Below are 22,430 nucleotides of genomic sequence, written 5' to 3' on the forward strand. Positions count from 1 at the left end.
TCATTGATCCAGGTCTCCACGCTTGGGGGCCTCGCATCCTTCCATTGTAGCAAGATCTTCCGCCGGGCTACTAGGGACGCAAAGGCCAGCACACCGGCCTCTTTCGCCTCCTGCACTCCCGGCTCCACCCCAACCCCAAAAATCGCGAGTCCCCATCCTGGCTTGACCCTGGATCCCACCACCCTTGACACCGTCCTCGCCACCCCCTTCCAGAACTCCTCCAGTGCCGGGCATGCCCAGAACATATGGGCATGGTTCGCTGGACTCCCCGAGCACCTGACACACCTGTCTTCACCCCCAAAGAACCTACTTATCCTCGTCCCAGTCATGTGGGCCCGGTGCAGCACCTTGAATTGGATGAGGCTAAGCCGCGCACATGAGGAGGAAGAATTAACCCTCTCCAGAGCATCAGCCCATGTCCCGTCTTCGATCTGTTCCCCCAGTTCCCCCTCCCACTTAGCTTTCAGCTCCTCTACTGACGCCTCCTCCACCTCCTGCATAACCTTGTAGATATCAGATATCTTCCCCTCTCCGACCCAGACCCCCGAAAGCACCCTGTCGCTCACCCCCCTCGCGGGAAGCGAAGGGAATCCCTCCACCTGCCGCCTAGCAAATGCCTTTATCTGCAGATACCTGAACATGTTCCCCAGGGGGAGCCCAAATTTCTCCTCCAACTCCCCCAGGCTCGCAAACCTCCCATCAATAAACAGGTCCCTCAGCTGTCTGATGCCCGCTCTGTGCCAACCCTGAAATCCCCCATCAATGTTCCCCGGGACGAACCTATGGTTCCCTCTTAACGGAGCCTCCATCGAGCCCCCCACTTCTCCCCTATGTCGCCTCCACTGCCCCCAAATCTTGAGGGTAGCCGCCACCACCGGACTCGTGGTATACCTCGTAGGAGGGAGCGGCCACGGCGCCGTTACCAGGCTTGTATCTCCACAGGACGCCCTCTCCATCCGTTTCCATGCTGCCCCCTCCCCCTCCATTACCCACTTGCGCACCATCGACACATTGGCCGCCCAATAATACCCCGAGAGATTGGGTAACGCCAGCCTCCCCCCATCTCTACCCCGCTCCAAGAAGACCCTCTTCACCCTCGGGGTCCCATGCGCCCAAACAAAGCTCATGATGCTGCTAGTCACCCTTCTAAAAATGGCCCTAGGGATAAAGATGGGCAAACACTGAAAAAGGAACAAGAACCTCGGGAAAACCGTCATTTTGACGGACTGCACTCTACCCGCCAACGATAGCGGTACCATGTCCCACTTTTTAAATTCCTCCTCCATCTGCCCCACCAGCCTGGTAAAATTAAGCTTATGGAGAGTCCCCCAACTCCTGGCCACCTGCACCCCCAGGTATCTGAAACTCTTCACTGCCCTCTTAAATGGGAGTCTCCCAATTCCCTCCTCCTGATTACCTGGGTGTACTACAAATACCTCACTGTTGCCTAAATTTAACTTATAGCCCGAGAAGCCCCCAAATTCCGCTAACAGCTCCATCACCCCCGGCATTCCCCCTTCTGGATCCGCCACATACAACAGCAGGTCGTCCGCATACAGCGATACACGATGTTCCTCCCCACCCCGCACCAGACCCCTCCATCTCCCTGACTCCCTCAACGCCATAGCCAAAGGTTCAATCGCCAGTGCAAAGAGCAAGGGGGACAGGGGGCACCCCTGCCTGGTCCCACGGTAGAGCCTAAAGTACTCCGATCTCCTTCCATTGGTAACTACACTTGCCATCGGAGCCGCGTAGAGCAGCCTCACCCATTTGATGAATCCCTCCCCAAATCCAAACCGCTCCACCACCTCCCACAGGTACTCCCACTCAACTCTATCAAACGCTTTCTCCGCATCCAGCGCCACCACTATCTCCGCCTCCCCCTCCACTGCCGGCATCATAATAACATTTAGCAGTCTCCGCACATTCGTGTTGAGCTGCCGTCCCTTGACAAATCCTGTCTGATCCTCGTGTATCACCCCTGGCACACAGTCCTCTATCCTGGTGGCCAGGATCTTCGCCAGCAACTTAGCGTCAACATTGAGGAGCGAGATAGGCCTGTATGATCCACACTGCAAGGGGTCCTTATCCCGCTTCAGGATCAGAGAGATCAGTGCCTGCGACATCGTCGGGGGCAAAGCCCCCCCCCTCCCATGCCTCATTGAAGGCTCGCACCAACAGGGGGCCCACGTAAACACGCTTATTCAATAAGCGCATTTACTTCAGCGGCTTTTCCCCGGCGGCTTTTCAAAAATGCCGGTTATGATTCTGGGCACCTCATTGGCGGGCCGCATAAACACGCGCGTAGTGGGGTGGATGAGTGGGGCTGTCTCATTGGTCGGTTTAGTTGGGTGTGCGACCAATAGGAGTCCAGGTTACAAACAATAAGCCTTATTATTGTTTGTAACCTGGACTCCTATTGGTCGCACACCCAACTAAACCGACCAATAAGGCAGCCCCACTCATCCACCCCAATACACGCGTTTTTATCGTTGACTCGGCCGGGCTGTGCTTCTGTCAGTGTTAAGGATCAGCACAAGCAACTTGACACCTGATTTCAACAAACTGGTAAATGACTGCAGTCAGATGCATCATTCTCATTGACATTGTTCTGTTACTTACTGAGTTACTTTGTTTTTCAAATAAATGTGCTTTTTTTTCTTTAAAGACCTTTTATTTTGGCTATTTAAAATATTAATTATTTTACTTAATATACTATGCGGCCCTTTAAAATTGTGAATTTCTGAATGTGGCCCTTGCACGGAAAAGTTTGCCCACCCCTGATCTACACTGATATAACTGTCCTTCTACTCACCCACCCCACTCCAAGATGTCCTTATGTCCCCACCCATTGAGTGGTTGCTGCTCCAAGTGTTCTAGAATGAGTATGAAAACAGTGCTAGCTTGCTCTCGAAGTCGAACACCACACTCAGAATTTCCAACCCACTTAATTCCAACGAGATTGAACGCAATCCATTAATTTTTTTTCTCTCTATAAATTTATTTCATTTTTTTTCCAATTAAGGGACAATTTATCAAGGCCAATCCACCTAACCTGCACATCTTTGGGTTGTGGGGGCGAAACCAACACAGACACGGGGAGAATGTGCAAACTCCACACGGACAGTGACCCAGAGCCGGGATCGAATCTGGGACCTCAGCGCCGTGAGGCAGCAGTGCTAACCACTACGCCACCATGCTGCCCTAATCCATTTCATCTTCACGTTTGGGTTTACTGCACTCATCGACAAGTCGCATTTTCTCCTCTGGTACCTAATTGGAAGTTAGTTAAATGGAGGGCTCTGGCTGTGAGCATTGTAATGCAATAGGCTCACAGTGGTTCGGATGTGCTAAGACTATGCTCCTTCCCCCTCTGTGCTGATGCAAACAATCATGTTTGGACATCACTCCAACCCTTGATTGGCAGCCCATCCACCACCTTAAACATCTACTCACTCCAGCACAGCCACAATCTGCAGGATGCACTGCAGCAACTTAACAAGATGGCCTCGACAGCACCTCCCAAACCAGTGACCCCCATCTAGAATAACAGGAGCAGCAGATGTATGGAAACATCTCCAGGTTCCCCTCCAACCCAGATATCACCATGACTTGAGAATGTATGACTGTTCCTTGCTGGGTCAAACTGCAGCCATTCCCTTTGTTAACAATACAGAAGAGCCATTCGAATGAAGTGCTGACGGAGCCTGTAACGGAGCTGAGGAGGTGAGAAAATTGGATGGATAATATCAGAAGTCACTACCGTTCCCTGCTGTGAGGAGACAATCATTTTTCATGCATTATTGAGCAGGACACACACGATACAGCTAAAAGATATACTTACTGCAGCCCAAGGTCATTATGTTCCTGCGGTATAAACTTGTAGAGTGCCACATATGTGTGCATCTGCAGCATATCCTTACGGACCGAAGGCTTCCTAACCTGCAAGACAAAACAGGTTTTCAGAATATCAGCTTTACGCCAGATCAGGAAAGATAACAATGTTTGGCTCCCTGTTGTTGTAACAAAGAATATAAGGATTTTTCTCCCTCAACACAGAGGGTTAGAAATCGGTCTTGTGCAGGAGTGGAAATACATCTTGCCCAATATTCAGTTACACTGGGCAGAATGTTCTCCAAAACAAAAAGGCAGAGTGACGCAGTGGGCGGGGAATATGGTGAGGAAGCTGCCAACCCCATAGGCAGCTTTCCCTGCTGTATCGTCCCCAAAACCTATGAAGGGTCGGGTCCCACCATATCATGTTGGTAGAGTCTGCCACATCAGCAAAAAGGGGCGATACAATAAATGAATGCTAGTACCACCCCCCCCCCCGCCACCCCCTGCGAACACCCTTTAACGCAGAACACCCCCCCCCCTCCCCAACAGACAACACCCCCTCCCCCCACGGAACACCACCCAGGCAACAGACCCCCGCAAAGAAACATCCCTCCGGCACTGCCCCCTGCCCAGACATGACCCTCTCCCCCTGGGGGATATACGCACCTGTGCGTCTCCAGCGGGTTCTGCTCACCAGGGGCATGTGGTGGGACCTATCATGAGTCACATCATTGGTGGGGGTGGGGGCGAGGCCAATTTGAGGATGAAATTCCACCGGCATATACCGCGTTCAGGGACTCTGTGGGATTTCCCGCTCCCACTGCCGATCCCGCCCAACTATTCCCTCCCCCCTCAAACAAACGGGGCGTAAAATCCCCCCCACTGATTTCAATGCAGCTTGAGCTCCTCTGGTTCATTCTCAATACTTTGTTATAACTCTACTCCCTGGGCGGGATTCTTCCGTCTCCGACGGCGGAATCGCTCTCGGCGATCGGCCAGAGAATCCCCGTTTGCTTCGAAATCAAGGATGGAGCCGCTTTTGCCGTGCTCCACCCCTCCACAACGGACACCATATGGACGTCACCCGAGGCCCTCCCCCGATAATCCGCCCCCGATGGGCCGAGTTCCCGACGGTGTGAGTCACTCATGCTATTTATTTCGTGAACCTGGCGTGGCGGCTACGGACTGAGTCCAGTGCCGCCACAGTCGGGTGGGAGCTGTTCTGCGGGCAGGGGGTTCTTTAGCACGGGGTCCTGCCGCCAGAGGCTTTACGCTGCGTGCCTGCTAGCCCACCACCAAAGGGAGCATTGGTGCAGCTTCTGAGCCGTTTTTGCGGGCGTAAAGCGTCACCGTTCCCACCCCGGCGTCAGCACTTAGTCTTCAATTCGGAGAATCCCGCCCCCTGTCTTCAGTTTTAAAAAAGCAAATAATGATTTTCGCTTTCAGATCAACTGCTGCTTCTGGAAAAAAAGACCCTACAATTCTTTCAATCAGATTGGGAATGAACTTGCATCACTTTGCGTGTTGAGGTTTTGTCGATTATTTATGCACACAATGCCTCCAGGATCACACAAAATTTAAATCCAAACTCATTAATTAGTGTAGATCTCAATGCGCTGAAGCCAAATGATCCTGAAGTCTGATTTAAGATTTATCCATTACTGAGGTAACACTGCCAACTGAGGCTGAGCGGTCTGGCCAGATCTCAAATGTGATGTGTGGCTCCAAGGCATTTGGTTAGATAACTACAAATGCAGACTGTCAAGTTCGTCCCTGTTCCTCTGTACAATCCCTTGTCCAAACCATCTAAAGCACCGGCTGGTGACTAGGTTCGCTGTCACTTTGTCGAGTTCAAATCTCTTGATGCAGTGGGCAGGACTTGAATCAGTGGACTGCGGATTCAACTTCCGCTCCAGGACTTCAGCCCGACAATCACGGGTCGACACAATAGCGAGGGAGTGCCGCACTGTTGCTTGGATTGGATTTGTTTACTGTCACGTGTACCGAGGTACAGTGAATTTTCTGCGAGCAGTCTTTTGTTTGAGATGTTAAACCCAGGCCTCATCTACCTTCTCAAGTAGATATAATCGATCCCATGGCAGTACTTTGAAGAGCAGGAGGGTTGTCCCCAGAGTCCTGGCCAACATTTATCCCTCAAATCAACATCGCAAATCAGATCACCTTCTAATCACTCTTATCTTTGGGGAGCTTTGCTCTGCACACATTGGCTGCCATGTTTCTTACATTACAACAGTAACCACACATCAACACAATACTTCAATGTCTATAAAGTGCTTTGGGATGTCTGGTGATCATGAAAGGCGCTATATGATTGCAAGACTATCTTTTGCTGTGCTGTTTACTTTTAATGAAGAATTACGGGATTGAATGTAAGTGGTGTTCCCGGCACTGGCGCGAATGAGAACGGACATAGAGGTCTGCCGCTTTTCACAATTCATTCATTACTAGAAAGATACATTCCAAATGCTGTTTCCCTGGGAATGCTACCCCTCAGGAGCAGCTGATTGTTTGTATTAGTTTGAATACAACATAGGAAGAAGCCTTTTGATACAATAAGCCTTCCCTGGCATTTCATTAGCCACGGTAGCTGTTTATCTTTATAATCCCAATTCCCTGCTCTTTCTCCGTGTATCGTTTTGCTTTCAAATAAGTCCGTCGGGAAGTGGCTGAGTGAAGTTGCATTACTGCAGGCAAACGGCTGCACAGTAAGCGTACATCATCCTGCTTAATCATATTATGTTTCATTAAAAATGCTTCAAAATAAGTACCATTCAGAGGCACAGAATTGTGACACCGCAGAGGACATTAGCTCTATCGCTTCTGTACTGGCTCTCAGAATGAGTAATTCACGGAGTGCCATTCCCCCACTTCTTACCACAGCCCTTTCTCACTTTCCAGATAACAGCACAATTTCCTTCTGAAAGCCTCAATTGAACCTGCCTCCAATCGCACTCATGTAGCGCATTCCAGACCCCCAACCACTCGCTGCATGGAAAATATTTTCCTTATGTCGCTTTTCATGATTTCCAGTACTCAAATCTCCTCTGGGCCTTCTCTTCTCGAAGGAAAACAATTCCAGTTTATCTTTAACACTGAAGTTTGTCATCCCTGGAACCATTCTCAGGAATCTTTTCTGTACTCTCCCCAAAGTCTTCACATTCTTGCTAAGGTGCGGCATCGAGAACTGGACTCCAGCTGAGTCTTATACAAGTTCAACATTACCTCTTTCCCTTGTACTCATGTCCCTGTTAATAAAGACGGGGTTAGCGTATGCTTTATTAATGCTCTCTTAACCTGTCCTGCCACCTTCAATGACTTACGCACATGTACACCCAGCTCCCTCTGCTCCTCCACCACCTTAGGAATTGCCCCCCTTATTTTCTATCGTCTCTCTATGTTCCTCCGAGCAAAATGTATCATTTCACACTTCTCCACATTGAACTTCATCTGCCACCTGTCTGCCCATTGCACCAACTTGCCTCTGTCCTTTTGAGGTTCTGCACTATTCTCCGGTTAGGAATTGGGGGAAATTAAGATTAGGAAACAAAGAAAATCAGGGAGTTGATTAGTGACCAGACGTCTGGAGAAATTATGAGATGCAATTTAACCTATCAGTGGAAAACACTTATTTTACATATGTGCGAAAGAAAACATTGGGGCTGTAGAAATGGGAACGTCAAAGTGGGAAGTTAAGGAAATAGACACAGACCTGCCAAAAGCCAGCTCCACAGAGTTAATAACATAAACGGGAAAGAAATAATATAAATTTTGGGTCAATCCAGCCCCCCTCCCCCCCCGCCCCCACACAGCTTGCACATATGAGGGTGACTCGACTGACCGTCCCCCGCCCACGATCTCCCCACCAGATGCTCGCAACATTTTAAGTAACCTGCTGTGAACCTAACCATGATAGTAAACATCTAGCTATGATTGACAGGTTATCACCACATCAAAAGCAGTTACATGCTTTCTGCTGAGAAAAAAAAAGAGGAAGTGAAAGCACTTTTATCCCAGATGTTACAAACATTGTGGTTAGCTTCACAACAGGGTACTTGAGATGCATTCAGGAGTGAAGGGAATTCTTGTCATGTGTATTTTTGTCTTTCTTTGGAGTCTGCACGTTCTCCTTGTGTCTGCGTGAGTTTCCTCCTGGTGCTCCGGTTTCCTCCCATAGTCCCAGCTTGTTCGGTCAATTGGACATTCTGAATTCTCCCTCGGTGTACCCGAACAGGCGCCAGAATGTGGCGGCTAGGGGCTTTTCATAGTAACTCCATTGCAGTGTTAACGTAAGCAAAGATTATTGATTATTATTATCTCTGCCAATTATTCACACATGGAAGCAGAATTGGTGCCTCTCCCATGCCCTTGGGAACACAAGCTATGCACTTGGTCGCTCATTCCTCTGTTGTGATTATGTTTGCTGGGTGATGTCCTTCCCCTGCCAATCTGGCTTTCACAGACACGTCACCTACCATCCACAGATTCATTGCTCCTTCCAGTTTTAAAACCCAAATAGATTTTTTTTCTTTGATTGAATGTGGGCATTGCTGAGAAGGCCCATTTTTAATTGCCCTTCAACTGCCTGACACACTAGGTCATTTCAGAGGGCAGTTAGGAGTGGAATCAGTTGTAGGCCAGGCCAGGTAAAGACAGTAGATTTCCCTCCCTGAAGAGACAAGTGAACTACTTGGGTTTTTACAACAATTGTTGATGGTTGTCATAGTCACCCCTACTGATAACAGTAACCAACTTTTGGTTCCAGAGTCATTAATTGAATTCAGATTTCATCAGCTGCCATTGTTGAAGCAGAACCCAAGAGAAACTCCAATGCCGATTCAAAATTATGTAACATTGCCCCCTGAGTATTAGCCTGGGCCTCTGGCCCAGTGACATTGCCACTCTGCCACCTTCTCCCATAAGTTACCTGAAGGGGGATGGCACTCTCTTTCTTTTCCTCTGTCTCAGCTGTTCCATTCTCCAAAGGTGCTTGAAGAGAAAAACACATGTAAAAAAAAATCAATGCCAGATTCAGGATGTAATAGACAGAGAAAGAAGCTATGATCAAAGTGATCCATTTCAGGCAGCTTAATCTTTCACCTATCTTACCCTTGATCAGTAGGTAAATGCATCGACAGTTGTGCTATTGGGATATTTGATATCTCACACAGCACTGGATGCCAGCAATGCCTCACTGAGTAACACTCTGACTCGGATGGCTGTGAGTTCGAAGCCCCCACCAGAGCTTTTGAGTGCAATACCTGGGCTGACACCCCAGTGCAGTACTGCACCTTCAGAGGTGTCATCTTTCGGATGAGAAGGTCTCATCTGTCTTCTTAAGTGAAACATACCTCTCCATTCACCAAAGGAAGGAGCAGCGCTCCGAAAGCTCGTGTTTGAAACAAACCAGTTGGACTTTAACCTGGTGTTGTAAGACTTCTTACTGTGCTCACCCCAGTCCAACACCGGCATCTCCACATCATTCTTAAGTGAACTCAAAAGGTTCCGTGACCTTATTTCAAATAGGAGCACGGGAGCTCATCCCAGTCAATAGTTAGCCCCCAACCAACATCAATAAATGATCATTACCGGCCATTATCACATTGCCGTTTGTGGGAGCTTCCTGTTGGCTGCTGTCTTTCCTACATTAAAACAGAGGTTACACGACAAAAGCACTTCATTGGCTGTTTAACTCACTGGTGTCTTCCTGGCTCTCACTCTTTTCCAAACAGTTTGTGCTCAGATCTGGTTCCTCAGCAATGTCTCCGTTTTCACCCTGCATTGGATACAATAAATGGGAAGATACAAAGAGGGGTAGATGAAGTGAGAGATCTTGGTGTACAGGTACACAGGTCCCTAAAGGCAGAAGTTCAAGTAGACAAGGTTGTAAAGAAAGCATATGGAATGCTCTCCTTCATTGGCAGAGGTATAGAATATAAAAGTAAGGATGTAACGTTGTAATTGTCTAAGACATTGGTCAGGCCACAACTGGAGTATTGTGTGCAGTCCTGGTCACCACATTACTGGACGGATGTAATTGCTCTGGAGAGAGTACAGAGGAGGTTTACAAGAATGTGGCCAAGGCTAGAAAAGTGCCGCTAAAGGAGAGATTGGATAGGTTGGGGTTATTTTCCTTCGCACAAAGAAGGCTGAGGGGTGATTTAATTGAAGTGGACAAAATTATGAGGGGTAGAGATAGAGTGGACAGGATAAAATAGTTTCCCTTGGTGGAAAATTCTCGAACCAGGGGACATAGATTCAAGATAAGTGGCAGAAGGTGTAGAGGGGACACGATGAAGAACCTTTTTCTATGCAGAGGGTAGTGAGAGCCTGGAATTCGCTGCCCGAGTTGGTGGTGGAGGCAGAGACCCTAAACTCTTTTAAAAGTACATGGATCTAGAGAGCACAGTGGCGCAGTGGGTTAGCCCTGATGTCTCACGGTGCTGAGGTCCCAGGTTCGATCCTGGCTCTGGATTACTGTCCGTGTGGAGTTTGCACATTCTCCCCGTGTTTGCGTGGGTTTCGCCCCCACAACCCAAAGAAGTGCAGAGTAGGTGGATTGGCCACGCTAAATTGCCCCTTAATTGGAAAAAATGAATTGTGTACTCTAAATTTTTAAATTAAAAAAAAGTACCTGGATCTGCACCTTAAGTGCCCTAAGATAGAAGGTTATGGACCGGCTGCAGTTTCCAGTCACAACACTGTCAGCTGTCCATGTAGCTCAGATATGATCAGATCTTTGGCAGTGAAGATAAACTCCAGATCATAGGGACATGGAATCCACTGACATTGAAGCGAGAGAAACTCCAATACCAATTCAAAATATGTAACACAGTTTTAATAAAGGCACAGGGTCAGCTACGGCCATTAGAAGAGGCATTCGTTCATCCTGGATAGAACTGAAGCACAGACTCGTTCGCAAACTCAGGACATGGGAAAGGTCCCCCATTCTGATTTTAAACCCAATTGTGGAACTTGGGATATCAGTACAGTGATGAGATGCTCTTTCTGGTATCATAGAATTTACAGCGCAGAAAGAAGCCATTCGGCCCATCGTGTCTGCACTGGCCCTTGGAAAGAGCACCCAACCTAAGCCCACACCTCCACCCTATCCCCGTAACCCAGTAACCCCACATAAACATTTTGTGGACACCAAGGGCAATTTAGCATGGCCAATCCACCTAACCCGCACATCTTTGGACTGTGGGAGGAAACCGGAGCACCCGAAGGAAACACACACAGACACGGGAAGAACGTGCAGACTCCGCGCAGTGAACCAAGTTGGGAATCGAACCTGGGACCCTGCAGCTGTGAAGCAACAGTGCTACCATGCCACCCTTCATTTGACACCATCAGTTCAAGTCACCCGGCACAATTCAGTAACTGATGGTGTTGGAGAGTGATCCTCATTCTGATGCGGTCCCCCTTTGGAGGGTGCAAAGATCTGGGATGTGAAGTGAGTGGATATTTTGGAGCATCTTCCTTCACTGGGACCCTGGGTGATGGCCATATACTGGTACGAGGTTTCATACTTACCAAATGTTTTGTTGGCGATTCGGAGAAGCTGCCAAAACTTGACCGGCTCATCTGGGCGAGAGAGGTCCCAAATCGGAGCGCTTCATACACTGGATCCACTTTACTGCTTGTGGCTTGAACAGAGAGGGGGAGACAGTGGTAATCAGAATAAATCGGAGACACAGGAATTCTCCTCACTTTTCCTTATATGATTGACAGACCAGTGCATCTTCACTCACTGTTTATTTATTTTACTCAGACCTTTATTAGTATCATATGGACGTGAGGAGACCATCCAACCCATGAACCTGCTCCACGTTCAATGAGATCATGGCTGATTTTCTAACCAAATCCATGGGGACGATTCTCCGAGCCCCGCGCCGGGCCGGAGAATTGGAGCAACCGCGCCACGAGGTGCGGAGAATCGGCGCGTTTGGCGCAGCGCAAGCCTTGGGCCGCTGGAATCGGGCCGCCGATTCTCTGGCCCGGATGGGCCGAGCGGCCGCTCCGACACGACAGAGTCCTGCCGGCGCCATTCACCCTGGTTGCTGCCGGCTGGAACTCTGCGGGAACGCTCGGGAGGCGGCCTGTGGGAGGGGGGGGGGGCTCCTTCACCGGGGGGGGGGGGGGCTCAGAAGTGGTCTCCCCCCACGGGCCTACTTCTTGGCTACTACTGCATGCGCAGGAATGAGCTGCCCCAACTGCACATGTGCGGGTTGGCACCACGCCCATTTGGCGTTACGCAAGGAGACTGAGACGGCGTGAACCACTCCAGCGCCATGCTAGGTCGTGCCTGGGCCCTGTTCGCACCGTCGTGAAACGCGACGGCACTCACGACAGCACGAACACTTGGCCTCAATATCGGAGAATCGCCCCCTATATACCCTGCTCTGTAAATTCTATGATTCTATGACCAGCCTTTTCCCCCCTATCCTTCAATACCTTTGGCTGAAGAAAATCTAAAATCTCAGTTGTAAATTTCAAATTAATTATTGATCCAACATAAATTTCTGCCTGAGGAAGAAAGTTCTAAACTTCGATCACCCTTGATGTGTAGAAATGTTTCCTAATTTCACTGCTGAAAGGTCTGGCTCTAATTTGTGTTGACTGTGCCCTCAAGCCCTTGAGTTCCCAGCCAGTAGGAATGGTTTCTCAAAATCTGCCCTTTCTTCTCCTTAAAATCTTCAAACCTTTGCACAAATCCTCCTTTAACTTTCTAAATTCCTGGAGTACCACCCTGGTTTGGGTAATCGGATGGCACAGCAAGAGGCCATTCATCCCATTGTGTCTATGCCAGCTCTTTGACAGAGAAAGCCAATCAACCCCACTCTCCTCCTCCCCCAATGTCCTGCAATGTTTTTATTTTAATGTATTTCTCCAATTTCCTTTTGAAATGTATTGTTATATTCCAGATCATAATTCACTGGTTAAAAAAAATATATTCTTGCTTTCTCCCCAACTCTGGTCCTTCTGTCAATTATCTTGAATCTACATTCTCTGGGCACTGTCCTTCAGCCCTGTAGGTACTGACCTTCAACTCTCTGGGCACTAACCCTCAGCCCTCTGGGTACTGACCTTTAACCCTCTGGGCACTGACCCTCAGCCCTCTGGGTACCAACCTTCAACCCTCTGGGCACTGTCCCTCAGCCCTCCGATACTGACCCTCAGCCCTCCGATACTGACCCTCAGCCCTCCGATACTGACCCTCAGCCCTCCGATACTGACCCTCAGCCCTCTGAGCACTGACCCTCAGCCCTCCGAGCACTGACCCTCAGCCCTCCGATACTGACCCTCAGCCCTCCGAGCACTGACCCTCAGCCCTCCGGTACTGACCCTCAGCCCTCCGAGCACTGACCCTCAGCCCTCCGAGCACTGACCCTCAGCCCTCCGAGCACTGACCCTCAGCCCTCCGAGCACTGACCCTCAGCCCTCCGAGCACTGACCCTCAGCCCTCCGAGCACTGACCCTCAGCCCTCCGAGCACTGACCCTCAGCCCTCCGAGCACTGACCCTCAGCCCTCCGAGCACTGACCCTTAGCCCTCCGAGCACTGACCCTCAGCCCTCCGAGACCTGACCCTCAGCCCTCCGAGCACTGACCCTCAGCCCTCCGAGCACTGACCCTCAGCCCTCCGAGCACTGACCCTCAGCCCTCCGAGCACTGACCCTCAGCCCTCCGAGCACTGACCCTCAGCCCTCCGAGCACTGACCCTCAGCCCTCCGAGCACTGACCCTCAGCCCTCCGATACTGTCCCTCAGCCCTCCGAGCACTGACCCTCAGCCCTCCGGTACTGACCCTCAGCCCTCCGAGCACTGGCCGTCTCGGTACTGACCCTCAGCCCTCCGAGCACTGACCCTCAGCCCTCCGAGCACTGACCCTCAGCCCTCCGAGCACTGACCCTCAGCCCTCCGAGCACTGAACCTCAGCTCTCCGAGCACTGACCCTCAGCCCTCCGAGCACTGACCCTCAGCCCTCCGAGCACTGACCCTCAGCCCTCCGAGCACTGACCCTCAGCCCTCCGAGCACTGACCCTCAGCCCTCCGAGCACTGAACCTCAGCTCTCCGAGCACTGACCCTCAGCCCTCCGAGCACTGACCGTCTCGGTACTGACCCTCAGCCCTCCGAGCACTGACCCTCAGCCCTCCGAGCACTGACCGTCTCGGTACTGACCCTCAGCCCTCCGAGCACTGACCCTCAGCCCTCCGAGCACTGACCCTCAGCCCTCCGAGCACTGACCCTCAGCCCTCCGAGCACTGACCGTCTCGGTACTGACCCTCAGCCCTCCGAGCACTGACCCTCAGCCCTCCGAGCACTGACCCTCAGCCCTCCGGTACTGAAAATTGTTTCTCCCTCTTTTTGCTGCCTTTTAAAACTGTTGAATCTTTCTTCCAGTCCCTCAATGATGCGGGCGATTTGACAAACCAGAAAAGAAACACATCAAAATAAAACCGTAGCTATTCGATTTTGTTATTTGAAAAAAAATGTATGATTTTTCCCAGAAGCTACGTTTATGAAAAATCTGTGTTCTAATATTACCTTTGATGTCACTCTCGTAAAAGCTTCTTTGTAGCTTGCAATCTGAAGTTCATTTATATTTGATAAGCTTTCAGTCCAGGAGGTAGTCAGTGTTCAATTCCCATAGTGCCAAGTGCATCTCCCACCCCCACTGCAGCTGTGTTGTTCACGGTGGAGGGCCTAGTCTCATTAGTTTTCCATTGGTCGAGAGAATCTGAGAGCAAGCACCTGGGTCTCCCCTGATTCCTGCTCTTGAAAGTAGAAAATGACCCGCTTGGCCCGAGTCTGCAAATTTACCCTCAGGTTATTTCAGGGAGTTAAGTATTTGGAGCTGATCCCGCGCACTTGACAGTCAGGATTCTCTATCTCCCAGTGGGGCCCAGGATTCCGAAGCTGTAACTGACCAGCAAATATAAATTGTAGAGAGTGTGTGACACATGCGGGGGGGAGGGGGGGGGGGGGGGGGGGTCACTCATCTCAGACTGGAATGAAGTCAGGTGAAAGCATAATCAAAAGTCAATATCCACCATTTGTATAATAATTGTCCCATTAGCCTTGTTGTATCATTAGCAACTCTGTACCTACCATCACTCCCAGTAAAAAAATGTATCCCGTCGGTGTGTGTGCAAAACAATGAGTGTGGCTTTTATACCAGTCAGCTGTTGACACTAAACATAGCGGCATACACCAAGCAAGTGAGGGAGCCATTGAATCTCTGCAGTGCACAAAGAGGCCATTTGACCCATCGAGTCTGCACCCTACCTAGGCCCACTCGCCCGCCCTAGACCCGTAACCCAGTACCCCCCCCCCCCCCCTTACCTGCATATCTTTGGACAATAAGGAGCAATCTCAGCATAGCCAATGCATCTAACCTGCACGTCCTTGGACTGTGGGAGGTATCCGGAGCACCCGGAGACATGGGGAGAACATGCAAACTCCACACAGACAGAAACCAAGGTCAGAATTGAACTCTGGTCACTGGCACCATGAAGCAATAGTGCCAACCACTGTGCCATTCAACTGAATGGCTCAACTGGCGATACTTTTCTGATATCATAGATGACTGCACGGTTGACTCTACGAAGCTTGTTCCACATCTAAACCACGCTGTAAATAACCAAGAGGCGCTTAATGCTGACAAGGAGTGACAAAAGATTTCTATTCCCCAGTACAGCCATCTCTCCGCTTAGTGAGCGGGAAATGTAGAGTTTCAACCTTAATACCAGCGATAGAAAACTTACGCAGGCACCAGATGTGGACAGGATTAGGACTGAATCGTGATGGAGCTCCACAGATTCCAGCTCATATGAAGGTAACTCAATCAGGTGAAACACTGAAAAATCATTGGTGACCACGAGCAAAGAACTAGTCAGGAAGGAGCAAACTGGATGGAAAAAGATAGGGGGGTAATTCTGACTTTGGGAGATGGTACAAACACCATTGTACCTATCTCCTAGATTTGTGTTTCCACTGAAGTCATCAATACCCATTTTATACTATCACCCAAAGTCAAAATTAGCCCCACTGGCTCGTCACCGCCCTCTGAAACCTTGGGCTCCACTGGTTAAAGATTAGCACTGACCAACGGCAGGTCCATTGCAAATCTGATTGTCAGGGAAGGGCAGTCCGCTTGGGGAGAGATATAAAAAGAGGGGAAGGAAAAAAAGCAGAAATTAACAGCAACGATAGGAGCAGCAGTATTGACGTTGGCGTATCTTCCATCTTCGACCAAAGAAAAATCAGAATGTAAAAGGGGTGAAATAGGAAATATGTAGAATATGTTACGAGATAGATTGAGAATATTCCTTCCACAATATCACTCATTTCTCGTTGTACCACTTGTCGCTTTCTTAAGGTCCCAAGATAGGCTGCAAAAGATCACGTGACAAAGGCTAGTTTGGATGTGTTTAATATGTTGGTTTACTCACCAATTGGCATGGCTTCCTTAACAAATCCATATTGTTCATGGATGAGAAGTGGAGAGCTGAAATTCCGTCTGAATCCCATCGGCTTTCAATCGTGACATGAAATAAGGAAGAGAAGGGGAGTTTTTAAAAAAAAAACATTTTTATTGAAATTTTTACAAAATATAAACATCACAACTATATTAACAAAGAGAAGGGGAGTTAAAGTGGACGGTGGTTATTGGATTCGGATTTTGAAGACAAATGACCAATTGACTCGAACAATGCGAAGCACGTCCAGGCACATGAGAGATCCTGCATGAAAATCATCAAGTTTAATCACCTTGCTGTGCACCAACGTATTTTTTACTTCCATTATTTCTGTAAACTGAGGATTTTGTAAGCAGACCACAGGCCAGTTTCACCCTCCATGACGAGAACAAAACTAAACTGTGACTTGGTGGGGCAAGGGAAGGAAACGGAGAAAGAGAAATTCATTATACACCCCACCAGATTGAGTCACATGGAAAGTAAAATTGTGTATAATAGATGATGGATTCAGCACCACCCACATTGAAGCAAAGTTGAATTTTACCTTCTATATGTTGAGATCTATTGGGATTTTCTCCACGACAGTGATCGGACACACTGGCAAAGGTCCAAAAGAATGTTGACTTATATAATGGGGTCAGAGGCCACTGATGTCATTGGGGGTGGTGGGGATTTATGTAATTTGGGCGGGGCTTGATGCCATCGAGGGCAGGCCACCATGTCACCAGGGGGCGGTGTGATATAGGGACACTGCAAAGAGTGAGAGAGCAGAACCTCTAAAAGGAACCTCTCTACCAGGGTGTCCATTTTTGAATCTGCTTTTCACATAGCAGTGCTATCCCACAACTGGCAACTGGTAAAACCCCACAGTCAGGTAGAGTTGTGAGTGTGTTCAATCCACCTAGCCTGCACAGCTCTGCGTTGTGGGGGTGAAACCCACGCAGACACGGGGAGAATGTGCAAACTCCACACGGTCAGTGACCCAGAGCCGGGATCGAACCTGGGATCTAGGCACCATGAGGCAGCAGGGCTAACCCACTGTACCACCGTGCTGCCCCTGAATTCAGGAATAAGGAAGTTTACCCACTTACTGCGGCTATGATATACAGCTTTGACTGCTGATAACTAATACAGGACCTGGCAGTTTAGTAAGTGAAAAAAAAGATCTTTGTGATGTCGGTGCTCAAATTTCCGATATATGTTCCGAACAAATTAGGAAATATTAGTCAGATAACTAAAAGCCTGGTCAAATAGATGGTTGTTAAGGAGTGTCTTAAAGGAGAGGTGGAGGGACAAAGGGTGGATTCTCCGGCTGCGCCCACCCGGAACCGGAAATTCCCACCCGAGGTCAATGGATCTTTTACATGGCCCACGTCCCGCCCTTGGCGATCTTACAGCAGGCAGGGTGGAAGAACCCAACCCACAGAGACAGTCAGTGAGATCTACTGAGATCTTGTGAATCGTCTCGATCCGGATCATGCCCCCGCTGGGCGGGATCCAGATTTACATATTTAAGTGAGCTGTTAGGCTCATTTAAATATTTCTGCGTCGGATTATCCCGGCGCCCAGCCTGCCAGGGGCACTGTCCGGGGCACTGCCAGGGTGCCTGGCTGGCCATGCCAAGATGCCCAGGTGACAGGTCACTCGTGGTGGATTGGGCCCAGCACTGCCCTGCCCTTAAAGAGATGGGGCGCAATTCTCCGCTCCCACGCCGGGTGGGAGAATCGCGGGAGGGCCGCTCTGGCACCCCCCGTGATTCTCCCAACCCCCCCCCAAAATGGCGTGTCGCGTTTTGCGAAACGCCGCTTGGAGAATCTCTGACCCGGATGGGCCGAGTGGCCTGCCGTTCCCGACCGGTTCACGCCGGCGGCAACCACACCTGGTCGCTGCCGGCGTGAACATGGCGCCAGCAGCTGTTTTGTGGCTTGTGGGGAGCGGAGAGGGGAGTGAGCACCACGACCGGGCTCGGGGGGGGGACTGGCCCGCGATCGGTGCCCACCGATCGTCGGGCCGGCGTTTCAAAGGGATGCACTCTTTCCCCTCCGCCGCCTTGCAAGATCAAGCTGCCACGTCTTGCGGGGCAGCAGAGGGAAAGACGTCAGCCCCGCATGCGCGGGTTGGAGCCGGCCAACCTGTGCATGCGCGGCTGACGTCATTAGGCGCGCCGGCCGCGTCATTCTCGGCGCGCTGGGCCTTGACGCCAGCGACTAGGCCCCGCGGCCGAGATTTACGGCATGGCCCTCCTAGCCCCCCCCCGGGAGGGGGGGGGGGGGGGGGGGGGGGAATAGGGTGTAAGGAGAGGCTTCCGGCGCCGTCGTGAACCTCTCCGGGTTTCACGATGGCTTTGGGCTTTGCGGAGAATTCCGCCCATGGAGTGGGGGAGTGGGGGGTTCGATGACCCCGTAGGTGGTGGGGGTCCAGGGCTGCGGAGGGGTGGCTGAGGAGTCAAGAGATCAAGGCGGCATTAAAAAATGGCAGCCCAATCTCTTCGTACAACGCGGAGCTGCAGGAAGTGAGGTAAGTGCGGCCTCAGCGGGCGTTCTTCACCAAGGCCAAAAAAAATAAACAAAGTCCTGTTTGATAGCGGGGTCGTTCCCGGCTCCCAGTATCCGGACCCAAAACGGGACTCTTCCTTTTTGTTATATCGTGTCCAGTAATCCAGAGCTTAGCCCTATGTAGCTGAAGACATGACTACCAATGGCAGAGCAATTAATATTGGGGATGTATAAGAGGCCAGAATGAGAGGAATGCAAATATCTCCGAGGGTCGGAGTGTACGATATGGAAGACCAGCCCGGTGTGCATCGAAGTGGTCAAGTCTAGAGGAGATGCAGGGATGAATGTGGGTTTCAGCAGCTGGTGAACTGAGACTGGTGTGTTCGGGTGATGCAATGGAAGTGAAAACAGGGAGATGTCGAAACGCCGCCTGTACATATCTACTGACAAATAAATGCATTCTGCCACTTGTAGGCATAGTCGCACTTACCTGGCTGGAGCTAGTGCACGCAGTTAAGATCTAATTTATCCTATGACCCTCACATTCCTTGATGAATACTGCCGACATCTCCCATTGGAGGCACTGCCACTGGGTCTATTTGTTTTTGCTGCCTTAAACAAGGTTGACCCACCTTAAAAGAGCATGTCAGACTGTAACCGCTCTCTCTCATCCTTCACATCAGTCCCTTCTGCCAAAGGCAGAATTGCTGAGAAAATGAATGCGCCCTACAAAAAGGTCAAAACTGATACTCGTGTCACTTTACGTAAAAGAAAGCAGCGCATAATAAAAGGGCTTACATAATGATTAGAAGTGGCAATGATTTATAAATGTCCCTGGGTAGTGTAATGATTATGACAGCGTGGGGAGAAGCGACAAGCTCGTACATTAAATGAGATACCGACAGGCAACATCAGGCCTTGGCACAGACCACGGCAGCTGACAGTAATCCCATCTGCCTTTTCATTGAATCTGAACTAATCCATCTCCAACACGCGAGTGGATCTGTTGAGTTAAATTTGACATCTGAGTACTTGACTGACCTTTCACTGACATATCCGTGCTCCTGCTTCGGCAACAGGTTTGTGATGGATGTTATTAATCCTCTGATTTACAAGAGTGTTCGTTCATATTTCATACTTAGGATAGCAGAATGGTTGGTTGTGTGGATGAATATTTATGTGGATGAATATTTACTGTAGGCAATGACAGCAATATCTTACGAACCTCAAACTCAGTAAAGATTCCTTTGGCATCCCATGCCATTTCACTCAGATACTTTCCAGTTTTAAGAACATCAGGCTGTGTCCTAATCGAAGCTGACATTAGAGGCGGGATTCTCCGGTTGCCCCAGCCGCGTGCTGTTCTATCCGCCCGCCGCTTGTTAATGGGATTTCCCATTGCACACTCGTTTGTGAGCATTGGCACAAAGTCCTCCGGGGTCAGGAGTAGAACGCATTTCTCTTTTTTTATAAATTTAGAGTACCCAATTAATTTTTTTTCCAATTACGAGGCAATTTAGTGTGTTCAATCCACCTACCCTGCACATCTTTGGGTTGGGGGGGGGGGGGGGGGGGGGGGGGGTGGCGAAACCCATGCAAACACGGGGAGAATGTGCAAACTCCACACGGACAGTGACCCAGAGCTGGGATCGAACCTGGGACCTCGGCGCCGTGAGGCAGCAGGGCTAACCCACTGCGCCACCGTGCTGCCCTGGAGTACACATTTCTGACTATCATTCATGAAAAACACATCTGCTCACTGTCACATTGTTGCTTGTGGGATCTTACTGTGCACAAACTCGCTGCTGCATTTCCTACGTTACAACAGTGACTACACTTTTTTGAAAAGTACTTATTTGGCTGTAAAATACTTTGGGATGTCCTGAGCTCGTGAAAGGAGTTTTATAAATATTTAAATTATTGACATGCGTTTCGTTTTCTCTTTTTCGCTGGTAGAACGCATTAGAGATGATATCGTTGCAATGAAAACCCTTTAAGGATGTGACAATAAAAAGCAAATCTTTTTGGAAGACTGAAAAGTTTTCTCTGTGAGGCCCTGAAGTTGTGACGCACCAAATTTGCAGCAACTGCCCCATGGGCTAGCCGTATGATTCAGCGGCTCATTAACTGGGTTTCTGAACACCACTCACCAGTTTGCCGACGCACTGTTGTTGGGAAGCGTCCTCTCCACATTGCGGGTGAGCATTGATTTTACAGAGTTTGCAACGCCATCCTCGCTTAGAATACCCTGAAAACGCAAAACAAAAAAATAAGCAATACTGTCGGCTGAGCCTTGCGCCGTCTCCCTGCACAGTCTGCCCACTTCAGCTGCTTCACGTCTCTACCTGTTCTCTCCTCTCTTCAGTCTCTGGTTGACTTTCCATACTTCCATTCCCAACCATTCCCATCACCAGCTGGTCATTATTCACTTGAAAAAACTCTTCCCACACCTTTCTGCCCCCTGCCACTGTCCTCAGGTTCAAAGGTTTATTTTAAATCTTCTTCCTTGGTCACAAAGCCTAATTCACCACCTTCCACCTGCTTGGTTCTGATCCCTTCCTAACTTTCGCAATCATTTTCAGATATGTTTGTTCGATATTAATGTTGCTGTATCAGGACAAGGTGATAGGTTGGCTGTAGCCTTGCCCTAGATTGGTCTGTTGATGTGGAAGGTTTAAATTTTGCACCAAAATGAACTGAATTCTGATGCACTATTTAGTTTGGCTTTGGCAAGTCTGGCCTAATGACCGTTAAACTTATTATAACCCCTTAAGGAAGATTTCAATGTCACCTTTTATCGAGTTTACATTAGACAGGTTCCAGACAGGTGAGAAATCATAGATGGTGTCAAAAGGTCATCTGGGATTAAAAAATAAAACTCCTTTAGATTATTTGACCTCATCCTTCTAAAATAATAGTACTGCCCCTCTTCCGATAAGCTAACCCAGCGTCCTATACTTCTTTCACTGGTACGGCAGAGAGAATTGTTCCCACTCATCTCTCCTCATTTCAAAGCTGAAGCTGATGGAATGGTTGCTGTTGGCTCGCACTAAGGAATATTGTTGTTCTTCTCAGCATTGTCTTCAGGGTTTGGATGGGCAAGATGCAGGGCTGTGTACAATAGTTCATGTGCATGTTGATCAGGGAGTTGTGCATCTTCAGCACAATGCCAGGGAATGAACTTTAATGTCCTTGAAGTTTGTTGCTGCCTCTCCCTGTTTTCAGAATCGTCGAGTGATTTTATGACAGAAAGTGGCCATTCTGCCCTTTGTGTCTGTGATGGCCCTCCCGAGGTGCAATTCACCCAGTGCCATTCCCACACCTTCTCCCCATCACCCTCCACATTCCCCCTTTCAGATAACAATCCAATTCCCTCTCGAGTCTCGAATGAACTTGCCTCTCCCGCAGTCTTGGGCCGTGCATTCCAGACCCCAACCACTCGCTGCGTGAAAAAGCTTTGCCTCACGTCCCCATTGCTTCTTTTGCCAATTACCCAAAATGAAATGAAAATCGCTTATTGTCACGAGTAGGCTTCAATGAAGTTACTGTGAAAAGCCCCTAGTCGCCACATTCCGGCGCCTGTCCGGGGAGGCTGGT

The 22,430-nt window shown here is 49.5% G+C and overlaps 1 protein-coding gene across 1 annotated transcript in view; it reads right to left on the reverse strand.

Annotated features, from left to right (window-relative positions):
• The window catches only part of LOC119954260 (SH3 and cysteine-rich domain-containing protein 2-like), a 130,665-nt gene that overhangs the window by 28,491 nt on the left and 79,744 nt on the right, over positions 1–22,430 (reverse strand). Inside the window, exons 3-8 of the mRNA XM_038779344.1 lie at positions 20,984–21,081; positions 16,312–16,393; positions 11,392–11,504; positions 9,553–9,631; positions 8,783–8,844; positions 3,845–3,942 (exon numbers count right to left, since the gene is read on the reverse strand). Of these exons, the coding sequence (XP_038635272.1) occupies positions 3,845–3,942; positions 8,783–8,844; positions 9,553–9,631; positions 11,392–11,504; positions 16,312–16,393; positions 20,984–21,081 (532 nt within the window). The remainder of the gene's footprint in view (positions 1–3,844; positions 3,943–8,782; positions 8,845–9,552; positions 9,632–11,391; positions 11,505–16,311; positions 16,394–20,983; positions 21,082–22,430) is intronic.

The sequence above is a fragment of the Scyliorhinus canicula genome, chromosome 19 (assembly GCF_902713615.1).
Source record: "Scyliorhinus canicula chromosome 19, sScyCan1.1, whole genome shotgun sequence".
Taxonomy (NCBI): Eukaryota; Metazoa; Chordata; class Chondrichthyes; order Carcharhiniformes; family Scyliorhinidae; genus Scyliorhinus; species Scyliorhinus canicula.